The following is a 15,214-nucleotide window of genomic DNA, read 5'->3' on the forward strand; positions in this document are numbered from 1 at the left end:
CAGGCCACGATTTCATGGTTGGTGAGTTCGAGCCCAGCGTTGGGCTCTCTGCTATCAGCACAGAGCTCGCTTCAGACCTTCTGTCTCTGTCTCTCTCTGCCCCTCCCCAGCTTGTGTGCATGTACACGCTCTTTCTCTCTCTCTCTCTCTCTCTCAAATAAAAAATAAAAACATAAAGAAGGAAAAATTGTTTTAAATTGTAGATGAGCTGAATAGTAGAATGAAGAGCTGACGAACAAATTAGTGAGCAAGATAAAGCTGAGGGAAAGTAGATATTAAAACCAAGTTTACAATTATTTAGAATATAACAAAAATTAGGGATTTATATACCAAAACTTGTAAGATGCAACCATAATGGTACTGGCCTTCAGTGAATATAAGAAAATAAGAAATAATGAGAATAAATGAAGTATGCATATAGCACAAAAAACTAGCAATACAGAAATGAAAAGAAATGACTTAAAAGATAAACGTAGAATTTACTGAACTAGGGGGAAAATAGCAGACATGGTAAAAAAAAATTACAAACTGGTTCTGTGATAAAAACAATAATGTAGAAAAAAGTTTTGAGTCTCACTATATAAAATCAATATCGGGCAACTGAGTGGCTCAGTCATTTGGGCGTCTGACTTCAGCTCAGGTCATGATCTCACAGCTCCTGAGTTCGAGCCCCGCCCCGCGTCAGGCTCTGTGCCAACAACTCAGAGCCTGGAGCCTGCTTCAGATTCTGTGTCTCCCTCTCTCTCTGCCCCTCCCCTGCTCATGCTCTGTCTCTCTGTCTCAAAAATAAATTAAAAAAAAAAAAAATCAAAAAAAAAATTTTTTTTAATAAAATCAATATGAGAAATAAGAGACAACTATAGATTCAAAAGAGACTTTAAAAAATTTTAATCTAGACAAAGGGGTGATTTTTTTCTTCTTAGTACAAATTTCTAAAAATTGACAGAAGAGAAACAGAAAAAGTAGTCAGAAACAATCCCCTTAATAAGGCCCAGAAAATGTTATGAGTTAGTTCAGCCAGACCTTAAAAGAAAGACAATTCTTTGTTTTTATAAATGGTTCTAACGGTAGAAGCTGTGGAAAGCCTTCCCATGTCATTTTAGGAGGCCAGAATAACCCACTTGCCAAAACAGCCCCCAAAAGCAAAATATAGGCTACTATCACTTGTGGAAACAGAGAAAAAGTAAATAAAATATTGGTAATGTTAATCCAACACACATTATTTTATAATATTTGTAACCAAACAGGAGTTTTTTCCAGGAATATAAAGATAGCACCAGGAAATCTATTGATGAAATACACTATTCTAACAGCATAAAAGGGAAAAACTATAATTCCATGATCCTCTCAAAAATATGCAAAAAAAAAAAAGATTCAATAATCATTACTAATAATTTTTAAATAAAATTTAAAATAAGAAAAAAGGCCATGGACATGTTAGAAAAGAAAAAAAAAATGTCCTCAATTTAATAAAGGCTATTTACCAGAAATAGTAAACATTTTATTTGATGACAAAATATTAGAAGCTTCCCCTCTGAAATCAGAATCAGGACAAAAGTGCTATCATTCAACACTGTACTAGAATACATAAAGTACAAAATGTCTACACAACAAAAGACATCATCAAGATAAAGGAAGAGTGCTAGACTGGGAACAATATATATATTACATACAAAACAACAAATGGTTTATATCCAAAACTACATACATTCATTAAAAAAAAATCCTCACAAACATAAAGAGTTCCTTAAAACCAACAAGAAATAGATAATCTAATAGCATCTCTTTCTTGCAGGGCCATTTGGCAGGAATTATCAAAATTTTAAGTATTTATTAACTTTGACCCTGATTCCATTTCCATAAATGAGCTTCAAGAAGTATCCACAAAAATGTTCAAAGATGTTTACTGCAGCATTGTTTATAAGAGTGAAAAATTTGAAACTTTAATGTACATTCTAATAGTTGAGTGGTTAAATAAATAATGGTATTCATAGTATGAAATCTTCTCAGCTGTAAAAACAATGAAATAAGTCTGTATGGACTGATATGCCAAGATCTCTGAGAAATATTGCTAAGTGGAGAAAAGTAACAGGAAAAACAAATATGATTTCACTTTTATGAATATAATGATACCGCTTTTTTTTAATTTTTTAATCTTTATTTTTGAGAGACAGAAAGAGACAGAGTGCAAGTGGGGGTGCAAGAACAGAAAGAGAGGGAGACACAGAATCTGAAACAGGCTCCAGGCAATGAGCTCTCAGCACATAGCCTGACACAGGGCTCAAACTCACAGATCATGAGATATAATGTTACCATTTTTGTAAAAAATGGTAATAATGATATAAAGATACAGTGATACCAGAAGGATAAAATGATATTACAAGAATATAAACCAAATGGATAACTTCTAAGAAGGGAGTAAGAATTGGCAGCACAGGATAGGAATCAGAGACTATATTGAAGAAAGGAACAGTAGGATTTTCAAGCTTTAATGAATATATATATACATACCTGAGAGAGGCGGGCAGAGGGAGAGAGAAAGAGAGAGAATCCGCACTCAGAGCAGAGCCCGACGGGGGGCTCAATCCCATGACCCTGGATGCTCAGCTGACTGAGCCACCCAGGTGCCCCAAGCTTTAATGAACATATTTTTAAATAATACAAATCTTTCATATTAAGAATGCATTCATGCAGCATCATTATTCATGGAGCCAAAAAGTACAAACAACTGAAATGTCCATCAACCGATGAATAAACAAAATGTGGTGCATCATACAATGGAATACTATTCAATCATAAAAAGGATTAACATACTGATAACATGTTACAACATGGATGAACCTTGAAAACATTATGTTAAGTGAAAGAAGCCAGTTCACAAAACCCCACATATTACATGATTCCATTTATTTGAGATGTCCAGAATAAGCAAATCTATAGAGACAGAAATTATATTAGTGGTTGCTTAGGGCAGGGAGCTGGGGGTGATAGTTTAAAGGATACAGAGTTCTTTGGGGGATGATGAAAACATTCTAACTTTGATTATGGAAAGGGCTGTACAATCCTGTGAATATACTAGAAACCATTTAATTATAAACTTTAAATAGGTGAACTGTATGGTATGTGAATTATATATCAATATATATCAAAGCTGTTACAAAAAAAGAATAATAATCCAAGAAATCAAAAATTAATTCTAAAAAGAAGAAAAAGAGAAGACACACCACTGCTAAAAATGCAAAGCTAGAATGTGAAGCAGTCTTACGGTACAGGGAACATGCAAGATTAGAAGGTAGAAAAAAAGAGCTTCTATTTCTATTTGATATTTATATAAAAAGAATAAAAAATAAATTAAGATTCCTGAAGTGTTTAATGTGGTTGACTAGTGCCTTTACTCAGATGGTCATGTGCCCTGTGAAACTGAAGAGTCATTCTAAAGAAACAGCAGGAATTCCCAAGAAGACAGTCTGGCCTTGGGGGCCTTATGCATTTTTTCCCCTTTAGCATATTGCAATATATGACCAGTTAGGCAGGTTTATAGATATACTATCTAGATTTAACTGAACTCATCCTGCTAAAATGAGTAAGTGGCTGAAACACTGCTTGAAGCTTATAACTGTATTTCATGCACAAGTGAAAAGAAAGCGGCAGAGCACAATTATCTGACTGTTACTATGATCTCTTCAGCAGCTTGCACAGAATGATAAATATTAATATATACCTGTTGCATGAATGAGTATTATGGAAGTCATAAAAAGGCAAGAAACAACTCTAAGGAAAGCTAGGAAACAATTCTTCACTTTTAGTGAAGTACATGTTACCACCATTCCCCTTACCCCACACGGTAACTATGGAAATATCAAGCATTATGATTAAATCATATTAAATGGAAACACAGAAGAAATTTATACATGGATATGTTTTATGTAAAAAACTAAACTTGACAAGGGTCAAGATTGTTTCCATATGACAAATTCCTTATGAATCTTATTTCACAACGTGTCCTAATTCATTCAAGTATGTAAGGGCAATAGTACCTCGCAAGGCCAGAGACATACGTAGTCTAAAGCCCTGCTGGTCTCCATAACCAAAAATTATGTTTCTTTTAGCTAACTAAAGACTCAATGTTTGCTTTCTAAAGGGTGAAAAAAGCATCTACAAGTTTTAGGAAGTTACAATATTATCAACTGTCACAGGACAGTGAGAGACCAGGAAGTAGGGAGAGCTAAAGGACTTAACGTCAGAGAAAAAAGTTAACAGGGAAAAACGTAAAAATTATAAACAGCAAAGGGAGACAGAAACCAAACTTAGAAAAGCCTACAGGCTAATATGTAGCAGGTTAGAGACTTCACTCTGAGATTTCTGGCCTAGGTCGGAAGTACTAAGTATTTCTACAAAGTATCTGCAAGATGCCCTCAAATGAAACGATCCTCCATTAGGTATCATTAAGCAAAGTTATGCTGTAGCTAGGTAGTGGCGGCAGATTAAGTCCTTAAGTGACAATTCATAGATTTTATGGTTTATTTAAAAGGATGCAGAAACCAAGGTATGGGAGGGTTGTTTGGAGGGTTTGGTTTGGGGCTTTTTGCATGTTTGTTTTCAAGGAGTATTTTAGAAAGGAGACTTTAAAAAGTACTATCCGCCGGCAGGCAAGAAAAAGAAAGAAGGGGTTCAAAGTTAATTTGGGTACGTCTGCTAAAGCCCAGCACAAAGAGTGTACCACCTTCAGCAAGAAAGAGAAAAGAAGGATCTGCATGGATGAAGAAAAACGTTCAACCCTTGGTAGGAATCAGGGTGGAAAGTGTTTGCGGCGTGGTCTTTCTCTCAAGCCCAGCCGCGCGGCCTCAGAAAATCCCAGGGATTCTGTCCACTCCCGGGAGCAAAAGAAGCCCCCAGCGAAGAGCCAGAAGTCCTGGACACTGTCTGCACCTCGCCTACCCGGGCGATCCCAAAACGCGTCATCTCCTCTCCCCCACCTGGGATGTTCTGCCACTCGGACTCGACGCGTGGCAGGGCCCTCCGTAGCCATGTTTCGCTAGATCCTTCTTTCTTCCAGTGTCAACTGGTGAAACCGAGCTCCCGAGGTAATCACGAGACATCTGCTGCAGGCGTCTTTTCTTCCGGGCGACAGCAGCCCTCACCCTGCGGAAATCCTGCAGCTCTGCTGAGGTGGCCGCTTCCAGTCGGCCCCGCCTACGGCTCCTCCTCCCTGGGCTCCAGGGCTTGGTGCCCGCGCAGCAGCTGTCAGGTACAGCCGCCGCGCTGCTCAGCTCCGGGGGACCCGGGACTCGCGGGGGCCCCTGTGCCCAGCGCTTAGGAAGAAGCTAAGGAGGTTTATTTTCTGCGCCCTGGGGCTTAAGTCTGAGAATACAATCATAACCTATTGCCCCAGGTTGCTTTTTCCGTTCTTTTTTTTTTCTTCTTTTTAAGGGTTTTTTCTTTCATGACCAGCAGCTACATCCCTAAATAACACTAAATTGTTCAGTTATTACCTTTTGTGTGGATTATTTCAAAATCGGGCGGTATAAAATTGATGCAGCATTTGATTTAAACACTTTTGCTTATTGAGGCAATAAGAATGGAGGCATCAGTGGAACTTCCCAGAACACAATAGTGAAAAGAAGAAAATGCTTGTCTTTTGGGGTGCCTGGGTGGCTCAGTAGGCTAAACATCTGGCTCTTGACTTTGGGCTCAGATCAGTATCTCACCGTGGGTGAAATGGAGCCCCGGGTCCTCTGTGCTTTCATTGCAGAGCCTGCTTGGGATTCTCTCTTTCCCTCTCTCTCTCTGCCCCTCCCCCCACTTGCACGGGTTTTCTCTCTCTCTCTCTCAAAAAAAAAAAAAAAAAAAACTTTTTAAAAAAGAAAGAAAATACATGTCTTTTAAACTGCAAGAGCCTTTGCATCTGGTTCAACCCTACATTTTTTCAGTTACCTAGAGAAATCCCAAATGCCCTACTCAAAAAGCATATCATTCCCACCCCATCATTCTACTGTATTTTTCTTTCCTTCAGATTTCTCATAAGTTCCGTATATTTATTTTCTTTTGTACTATTATCTGTATCACCATCTCCACCATCACTACCACTACGACAAAGTAAGCAAGTTGAGGGTAGGAACTGTATATCTAGGTAGCACCTGTCGAGATGAACTGAATGAACAACTGAAGCGTGAAGTGACTTCCTGAGGCCACACTCTTAACTGGTAGCCAAGCTTGAATTGTCAATTGAGCACTGTCATTGCTGCTTTAGTTCACAGGGGAATCATGCGAGGGTTGATGCAAAACATAAAGAACTTACAGATTTCCGAAAGGAAAGAAACAAAGACAAATTTGGAATTACAGTATAATTGTGCCTGCTCCCTGCTTTGCCTCCACACCACACACCATTCTGAAAAGTAGGTGGTTCATTTCATAAACCTAGGATGTATGGTCACCATTTTGGGTGGGAATAAAAACAAATGGGCATTAGAGATGCCAAAATGGCAAACAACAATAACATTGCTAAAAGTGTGTAATTGTATTTTTACAAGAGACATTTTTTACAAGGTCAATGTCAGTGTAAGGAATGAAAACTAACATGCCTCACATCCTCTTTCTGCACATTCCTCCTATGGCAATTTTAGAGATAAAAGATGCAACTGCAGTATAAAGCATTCTGAAGGGTTAATATGAGTAGTTGATTGAGTTAAAGATAAAACATTTATTAAGTTCTCTGTAAGCACCATGCATTTACAACACATCATTTTTTTCCAACTGAAGAGACTGATGTAGATTAAAAGGGGCACTAACTAAGCAAGGCCATCAGTCTATTAGATGGGAATGTAATGAGATCATGCAAACTATTTATCAGAACTCCTCTCAGGAAAGAGTGGGTATTAAATGTAGGTAGAAATAACATTTTGATAAGCCACTTAGGTTGATTGGTAAGATCAAGGGAGGGGCACCTGGGTGGCTCAGTTGTTTAAACATCAGAGTCTTGATCTCAGGGTCCTGAATTCAAGCCCACATTGGGCATTATGCTGGGTATGAAGCCTACTTAAAAAAAAAAAAAAATCAAGGGATATGCTCCAAGAACAGATAGTCACCAATTTAAATGCCTTTGAAAGAGAGAAAATTCCTTCCTAAGTGAAGTATATAATTCATGCTACAGCCAAAGTTAAGGTATTTGTCACCACCCTCCTACACCCATGCCCAAAACCACACCTTTGCTATAGCTATGGCAGTAGCTGTGTTTCTCTACAACCACCGCTGCTGTTGGAAGGTCAATTTTACAGGGTTCCTGCTCTTGCTGAGCTCTAGTAGAACCATTTCTTCCCTCTGCCCCTTCAAGCCTTCAAGAGGTGGTAAAGAGCCTGATGCTTGCTATTCCCTGGGTGTTTCACCATCATTGTTGGTTCCCTCAACCCTGACCTCATCTCTGTCCCCATCTCTGTAAATAGTCCCTTCATTAATTTTTTTTTTAGAAATAACATCAATTTTTTTTAAGTTTTATTAAATCCAGTTGATTTTTTTAAGGTTTATGCCCAACATGGGGCTTGAACTCATGACCCTGAGATCAAGAGTCTGATGCTCTATCAACTGAGCCAGGCAAGTGCCCCAGTGCCTTCATTAAAATTTTAATTAACCCCCCTGAGTATATTATGAGTTTCCTGTCCAGATCTTAATCAATACAAAAGGAGTCCTCTTTTTTTGCCTTCTAGCATATGGTGTTCAGCCTCTCTAAATAAATGCATCAAAAAAAATTTTAAGATGATCAGTCTGGGGGCGCCTGCGTGGCTCAGTTGGTAAACCTCTGACTTTGGGTCAGGTTATGATCTCATAGTTTGTGGGTTTGAGCCCCACATCAGGCTCTGTGCTGACAGCCCAGAGCCTGGAGTCTACTTCAAATTCTGTGACTCCCTCTCTCTCTGCCCCTCCCCTGCTCATGCTCTCTTTTTCTCTGTCTCGAAAAAATAAATAAACATTTTTTTTTTTAAGTATCAGTCTGAAAGGATGCCAAATTATGAGCCTATTTGGGGCAACCATATGTCTCAACCTAAAGAGGTGAGGGATCATGAATGCTAGGGTTTACTTAAACATATCACATTTTTATTGAGCATTTTCTTTTTTTTAATGTTTTTTTTTTATTTTGAAAGAGAAAGAGAGAGAGCACACGTGGGGGAGGCACAGTGAGAGAAGGCAAGAAAGAGAATCCCAAGCAGGCTCCATGCTGTCAGCACAGAGCCCAACAGGGCTCGATCTCAAGACCATGAAATCCTGACCTGAGACAAAATCAAGAGTGGGATGCTTAACTGACTCAGGCATCCATGCACCCCTGTTGAGCACTTTCTATAGGCAAGGCACATGCTTAGTTTCAGGGGATTCAGAGGTAAGATAGTTGTGTCCTCAAAGAGTTTTCAGCTTAATAAAGAATATAAAATAATCATAATACAGAGTAACATAAAGTTATCAAAAATATACTTTAAAGGGCTCAAATTATGTTGGGAATTAAATGTCAATTATTTTCAACAAAGGTGCCAAGACAATTCAACACAGAACAAAGCATCTTTTCAACAAATAATGCTGGAACAATTTGATATCCATTTATAGAAAAAAAAACAAGCCTCCACATTTACCTCATAGTATATACAAAAGTTAAACTTGACATGGGGTCATAGTCTTAATGTAAGAGTTGAAACTATATAAAATTTCCATAAGAAAACATAAAAAAAAAATCCTGGTGCACTTAGTTTTGGCAAATATTCCTCAATATATCATAAAAAGCATAAAAAGCTCTTACAACTCAATGGTAATAATGAATAATCCAATTTAAAAATGGGCAACAGAACTGAAGACATACTTCACCAAAGAAGATACATGGATGACAAATAAGCACATGGAGAGATGTTCAAAATTAGTCAGTAAGGGTACGCAAATTAAAACCACAATAATACACCACTACACTCCTGCTAGAGTGGCTAAAATTAAAACAACTGACCACACTGTGTGTTGACTAGGATGTGGTGCAAGTAGAACTCTTATATACTGCTGGTAGATATGCAAAATGGCAAAATCACTTAAACAATTTAAGAGTTCTACAGTTAAGCATACACCTACCATATAATCCAACCATTCCATTGCTAGGTATTTATCCATATTCATTATCTATTACTACATAAGATTACCACAAACCTAGCAGTATAATTACCTCATAATGTCTATGGCTCAGGAGTCAGGGTATGGCTTAGCTGGGTATGGCTTAGCATCTCAGAAAGTCTTATCTGAGGTTCAACTGGGGACAGATTCATTTGTAAGATCACCTGTTAGCAATCCAGTAAAACCTTGGATTGCAAGTAACTTGTTTTGTGAGTGTTCTGCAAGACAAGTGAACATTTCTAATAAATTTTAACTTGATAAACAAGCAATGTCTTGCAATACGAGTAGTACATGATGCTGAATGTCACATGATCACAACTGAGCCAATGGTTCTCTCTCTCTCTCTCTCTCGCTCTCGCTCTCGCTCTCACTCTCTCTGAGGGATTGTGGGTGACTGTGTCCCATGCTCAGATGCTCAGTCTCAGGCCACAGTGTTTGGCAGAAATCAGTGATTTTTCAGAATGTTGGAAGGTGCCCACAACTGGCACTAGTATATTTTTGTCACTTCAAAGCACCTATGGACAGTCCTTCGCTTTTCTATACAAGAGTAAGCTCAGGAATGCTTTGCTTCATTCTAGGTCAGGCTGCCTGCAGATATAGACCCTTTCCTCAGCTGCCTTATTGCCAGTTACGTTAAATACAGTATATGACAAGAGATTATTAATACTGTACTACAGTCAACATCCATGCGAGCAATGGCCCCCGTACAGAAAGAGGTTGAAAAGAACGGCAGTAAGAAGGAGATGATTACTGTGAAAGTTAAGAAGAAAACCATACAGAAATACGAATGATGTATGTGAGTGGCCGAAATTGCAAGATTTTATAAGAAGTCTACATCTGCGTCTCGTCTGTAGAGGAGGAGGGGGAAAAGGCAGAGGAATCCCTCACTTCAAATGAAATTAGGGAGATGTGTAAAATGTGGGAAACAGTGCAAAATTTTGTAGAAAAGCACCACCCAAAAAGCAAGGCCGAATAAGGCTGTAGCAGTGCTAACAATGAATCTGTTTAATGACAATGCAATGTCACATTTCTATGAAATCCTCAAAAGAAGGCAAAAGCAAGTGCTATTGGATAGGTTCCTTGTTAAAGTTATATGAAAAGAAAAAGATTCCATTGAGCCAATAGATAGCAGTGATTCTGTTAGTGTGCTAGTGATAGTGAAAGTCATCCTACATAATAACCCTCCTCTCTTGTCTCCCTCACAACCAGCCACAAAGGTTTCCAAGGTAAGTGCAGGTTAATTTATTTTTCTTCATATTTTGTGTTTTCTTTATTATTTTACATTACAGAATTGTAATCATTTTTATATGAATGTTTTTCAGTTGTGGAATGAATCATCTATGTTTCCATTATTTTTTATGGGGAAATTTGCTTTGATACAAGTGCTTTGGGTCACAAGCATTATGGAACGAATTATGTTCGCAAACCAAGGTTTTACTGTATTTAGTTCTTGTGCATTGCCAGAGTGAAGGCCACAGCTTCTTGCTGGCTGTTGGTCAGGTGGTGCCTTCAGCTCATTGACACATGATCCTTCATAACATCGCCTCTTACTTTCTCAAAGCAACAAGGGGGATAGAATCTCTCCAGCAAGATGAGTTTACAATCTTGTATAACATAATTATATACACATAATCACATACATCACCTTTGCTGTATCTTATTGGTTAGAAGCAAGTCACAGATCCCACCCACATTCAACGGGAAAGGATTATCCAAGAGCATGGGTAATAAGAAGACCACCTTCAGTCTGTCCACCCCATTACTCATAAGAAATGAAACATATGTCCACACAAAAACTTGTACACATATGTTCCTAGCTGCTTTATTTGTATAAGCTAAATACTGAAAAAACTCAAATATCCATCAACAAGTTAACAAAGAACTTGTAAGATATCCATACAATGGAACACTCAGCAATAAAAATAAACAATCAATTGAAACCAATTGAAACAATATGGATGAATCTCAAAGTAATTATACTGAGTGAAAGAAGCCAGGCAAAAGAGAGTACATAATGTATGATTCATTTATATAAAATTTCACAAAATGAAAAATAATCTATATGACAAAAAGTAGATCAGTGGTTGCCTGAGAAAAGTGAAGAGGGTTGAAAAAGGATTACCAAGAAGTAATGAGGAAACTTCTGCAGTAATAAATATCCTCACTACCTTGGTTGTGGTAATGGTTCCACAGGTGTATACATATGTCAAAATTCATCAAAGTGTACACTTTAAGGATGTGCAGCTATTGTATCTCAATGAAGCTGATAAGATTATACCTTAAGTGTTTAATATATATCTTTATATTATTTTATTTTTATTCGAGAGAGAGAGAGAGTGAGAGCAGGGGAGAGGGGCAGAGGGAGAGAGAGAGAATCTTAAGCAGGCTCCATGCCCAGCATGGAGTCCAAAGCAGGGCTCAATCCCACAACCCTGGGATTATGACCTGAGCTGAAATCAAAAGTTGGATGCTCAATCGACTGAGCTACCCAGGCGCCCTTAATATATATTTTTAAAACTTAGGATCCACTTTCTACAAAGGCATCACATCACATCAATGCTCCCTGTTAACATTTTTAAAAAATGTATTATTTACCACTGAATAAAACTGATGTCAAGAAAAAAAGACTATCATAATTGCACAAAGTATTCAGGATAGGTTGAGTGAGGTGACACTTAAATGGATCTTTAAGGACAGAAAATATTTTGATGCATAGAGATAGCTATAAGGGCACTCCCTGCACAGAAAAAATTAACATTTAGGGGCACTCAGTCAGTTGAGCGTCTGACTTTAGCTCAGGTCATGATCTCATTGTTTGTGGCTTTGCATCTGGCTCTGTACGGGTAGTTCAGAGCCTGAAGCCTACTTCGGATTCTGTGTCTCCCTCTCTCTCTGCCCTCCCCTGCTCACGCTCTCTCTCTCTCTCTCTTGGATTCTGTGTCTCCCTCTCTCTCTGCCCTCCCCTGCTCACGCTCTCTCTCTCTCTCAAAAAATAAATAAACATGGGGCACCTGGGTGACTCAGTTGGTAAAGCATCTGACTTCAGCTCATGTCATGATCTCAAGGTTTGTGGGTTCAAGCCCCATGTTCACCTCTGTGTTAACAGCTCAGAGCCTGGACCCTGCTTCAGATCTGTGTCTCCTTCTCTCTCTGCCCTGCCCCCTGCTCGTGTTCTGTCTCTCAAAAATAAATAAATGTTAAAATAAGTAAATATATAAAGATTTAAAACTTTTTAAAGAAAAATTAACATTTATTCATTCAACCAACATTTCTTTAGGACTTGTGTCCCCAAGCACTGTGAAAACCTTTTTCTCTGTCTTAGAAAATTTCCAGACTGGGTTGGTTAAATTTGTAAATGACTAAGAATATTATGCTCAAAATTTAGCTGCAGTTTTTCTAGTGCTCCTAGTCACTAACTTAAGTTGAATAATTATTTTTCCATTGTAAAAGTAAAGAATTACATTAAAAGCAGAAAATTATATCAATAAATTCAATGTAAATCAACATGCAGTTTTATTCATGTGATCACTATGTACATGGTTAACAGATAATTGCAAAATTGCTATACAAATAGAAAGCACAACAATGTAGTTCTGATTACTCTGAGCAAATAAACCTCTTAGCCACCTTGGAATTCTATTTTCTCTTTTGAAGAATTATGGATTTCAGGTAAAGTAACCATGTGACTTATGGTTCAAACTTCTGAGAGTGATGGATGACAATTACTATTCTGGGACAGCAGTACTAAATCAGGGTTGTCTCAGAAAACTAGGATGTAAAGTCACCTCAGTTATAGGGAGATTTTTTTTTTTTGGTTTGTTTTAAGGTTTACAAGTATAGATCCTAAGCTCTACCCCAGACCTACTGAATCAGAATCTCTGGTATGGGATTTGGGAAGTTATAATCTAATGAACTGCCATGATTGGAAAGCCTTAGACCCTAAAGTGATATCATTAAAGGCTCTTCCAATTCAAAAATCCTATGTCTTACAGGGGAATTTTGAATATGGACTTGGTATCAGAAGACATTGGGGATCGCTTCTCAGCCTTTTGGCTAAGATCAAGTGTAGAAGACATTGGGTAATTATTAATTTTCTTGATGTAATAATCTGAAAACATAAGAAAATGTCCTTGGTTTTAGGACATAAACATAGATGCACTTAAGAGTGATGTATCATGATATCTGCATTTTACTTTCCATTGATTCAGGGAATATATACACAAACACAAAGCTGATAGTGGGTACACACATATTCACTGGACTATTCTTTCAGTTTTTCTGTATGTTTGAAATTCTCACAATAAAACGGTGCGAGGAAAAGACTATTAGGGAAAAACTTTGTTTATAGGTAGGCAGTATCATTGTTATAAATATAGCTTTTAAGAACTATAACCAAAAAGATCACAATTCAATGGATTACTAAAAAATCCAGACTGTAATTCCTCTTCTTGGGCTTTTTCCTAAGAAAAAAATAAACTGACAAATATATTAGCAGCAAAATTGTTTAAAATAATACTGGTTTTGCAATATTCTAAATGTGTAACAATAATGGCATGCTTAAGTAAATCATTATGAGTTGGTACATTCAACGAAGGGATTATTACCCAACTATTAAAATGATCATTGCCAAGAATATACGGTCCCATGTAATGGGACCCCCAATATATTGTCCCATGTTGTTACATAACTTGGTGTAAAAATTATCCGAAATTATATCCGTGCTATAACTATATAAAATTTGTGGATTCAAGTGAACAGAACTGGAAGTTTATATTCAAAGTGCTGTTTGAAACGCAGTTTTCCCCTTGTATTTCGTGTTTTTCATTCTGAATTCTGCTAATGATTTTGTGCAACAATAATGCATATTTTAAAAACCAGTCGTTTACTGTTACCTTAATTTCGGGTAAGGGCAGTAAAGGTCAGTTTATAACCTGTTGAACAACTGAATAAGACTTTAGGCGCCTCAATTGATTGATGCTTAACGGTGTGGGACAGCCACAGTATCGTTTTGCCGACTACAAACACGCATTAGGTGTAAACCGTGCCGCTAAAAAGGTCTCCAAACATCACAGGAATACCCACCACAATATGTGGGCAAATGGCAAATAGATGAAGCAGAAATACTACTACCTGTCAAATAGGACGGGCATGTCAGCCTTTTCTCCGCGAAAGGCTTCTGGTCCTATGGTGCCTCTCACTTTCACCAGAATGAAATGGTTCCAGAGTCCCAGGCAAGGGAAGAGACTGTTCCCTTGCCCAGGAGGCTGGAAACTGCTCAGTGTGAGCTCAAGGTTTCCAAGGCCCTTCAGCGGAGATACCCAGCACTAGACGATTCCCCAGTTGCTAGGTTTAGTTGCTAAGGCACCAACCGCCTCGCAGGAAGAAGGGGCAGTGCACTCCCTTTTGGCGTCGTAGTGAATCCTCCCGACACCGAGCGCATTTGTTCCGGGAGGAAACATTCTGCTCCTCTAAGAGCGACGGGAAGGCGAGGAGAAGCTGCGAGTGACGCCTCTGAGCCGTGGAGCATTGTGGGAGGAGGTTGTCTCCAATTTCTCCTCCCTCTCCCCCCCTCCCGGCCAAGATGTCTGACATGGAGGATGATTTCATGTGCGATGATGAGGAGGACTACGACTTGGTGAGGCGGAGGGGACGGAACTGTGGGGTTAGAGGTGGTGTCTGGCCTTAGAGGTTGGGGCAGGGGCCACCGCGGCCTCTCCCCGTAAAACATGTGCTTCTTCCCGTCTCTCGGTGCAGTGACAGGACGAGTTTACCTCCTCCCCCTTCCCGCACCGGGCCTGGGCCCTGCTTCTCCAGCATGGGGGAGGGGAGGGTAAAGGAGGCAGCAAAGGGGGTCCCGAGCTTTGCGCTCCAAGTCCGAGTGCCTCCTCGTTTATGTGGACACTCCTGGCCTCCAGGGTCCGGTTTTCGGTGCCTCCTACCTCTTCCCCACCTCCGGAGCCGCCTCGGGGATCGTGCAGCGGTCTAGGCCCTGGCTCTGCCCTCTCAGGCCCAGTTTTCTGGGCTCCTCTTCTTAACCCTGGAACTGAGACAGTACGGAAATGCTGAGACAAGGGTCTGA

At 39.0% G+C, this 15,214-nt stretch overlaps 2 protein-coding genes and 1 pseudogene across 5 annotated transcripts in view; 2 read left to right on the top strand and 1 right to left on the bottom strand.

Moving 5' to 3' along the window:
• Positions 1–5,155, bottom strand: part of GALK2 (galactokinase 2) — a 154,282-nt gene extending 149,127 nt beyond the window's left edge. For 2 of the 3 annotated variants that reach the window (XM_030318224.1, XM_030318225.1), the window contains exon 1: positions 4,977–5,154. In XM_030318224.1, coding sequence (XP_030174084.1) covers positions 4,977–5,029 — 53 coding nt within the window. In that variant the 5' untranslated portion in view covers positions 5,030–5,154. Of the gene's footprint in view, positions 1–4,976 lie in introns of all 3 variants that reach the window. The other variant, XM_030318222.2, reaches the window with a different exon arrangement.
• Positions 5,156–13,168: 8,013 nt separating this feature from the next.
• LOC115517558 lies at positions 13,169–13,314 on the top strand (annotated as a pseudogene).
• A 1,349-nt stretch (positions 13,315–14,663) lies between these two features.
• COPS2 (COP9 signalosome subunit 2) overlaps positions 14,664–15,214 on the top strand; it is a 31,222-nt gene continuing 30,671 nt past the window's right edge. For both annotated transcript variants that reach the window (XM_030318228.1, XM_030318229.1), the window contains exon 1: positions 14,664–14,770. In XM_030318228.1, coding sequence (XP_030174088.1) covers positions 14,717–14,770 — 54 coding nt within the window. In that variant the 5' untranslated portion in view covers positions 14,664–14,716. The remainder of the gene's footprint in view (positions 14,771–15,214) is intronic.

The sequence above is a fragment of the Lynx canadensis genome, chromosome B3 (assembly GCF_007474595.2).
Source record: "Lynx canadensis isolate LIC74 chromosome B3, mLynCan4.pri.v2, whole genome shotgun sequence".
In the NCBI taxonomy this organism is placed as follows: Eukaryota; Metazoa; Chordata; class Mammalia; order Carnivora; family Felidae; genus Lynx; species Lynx canadensis.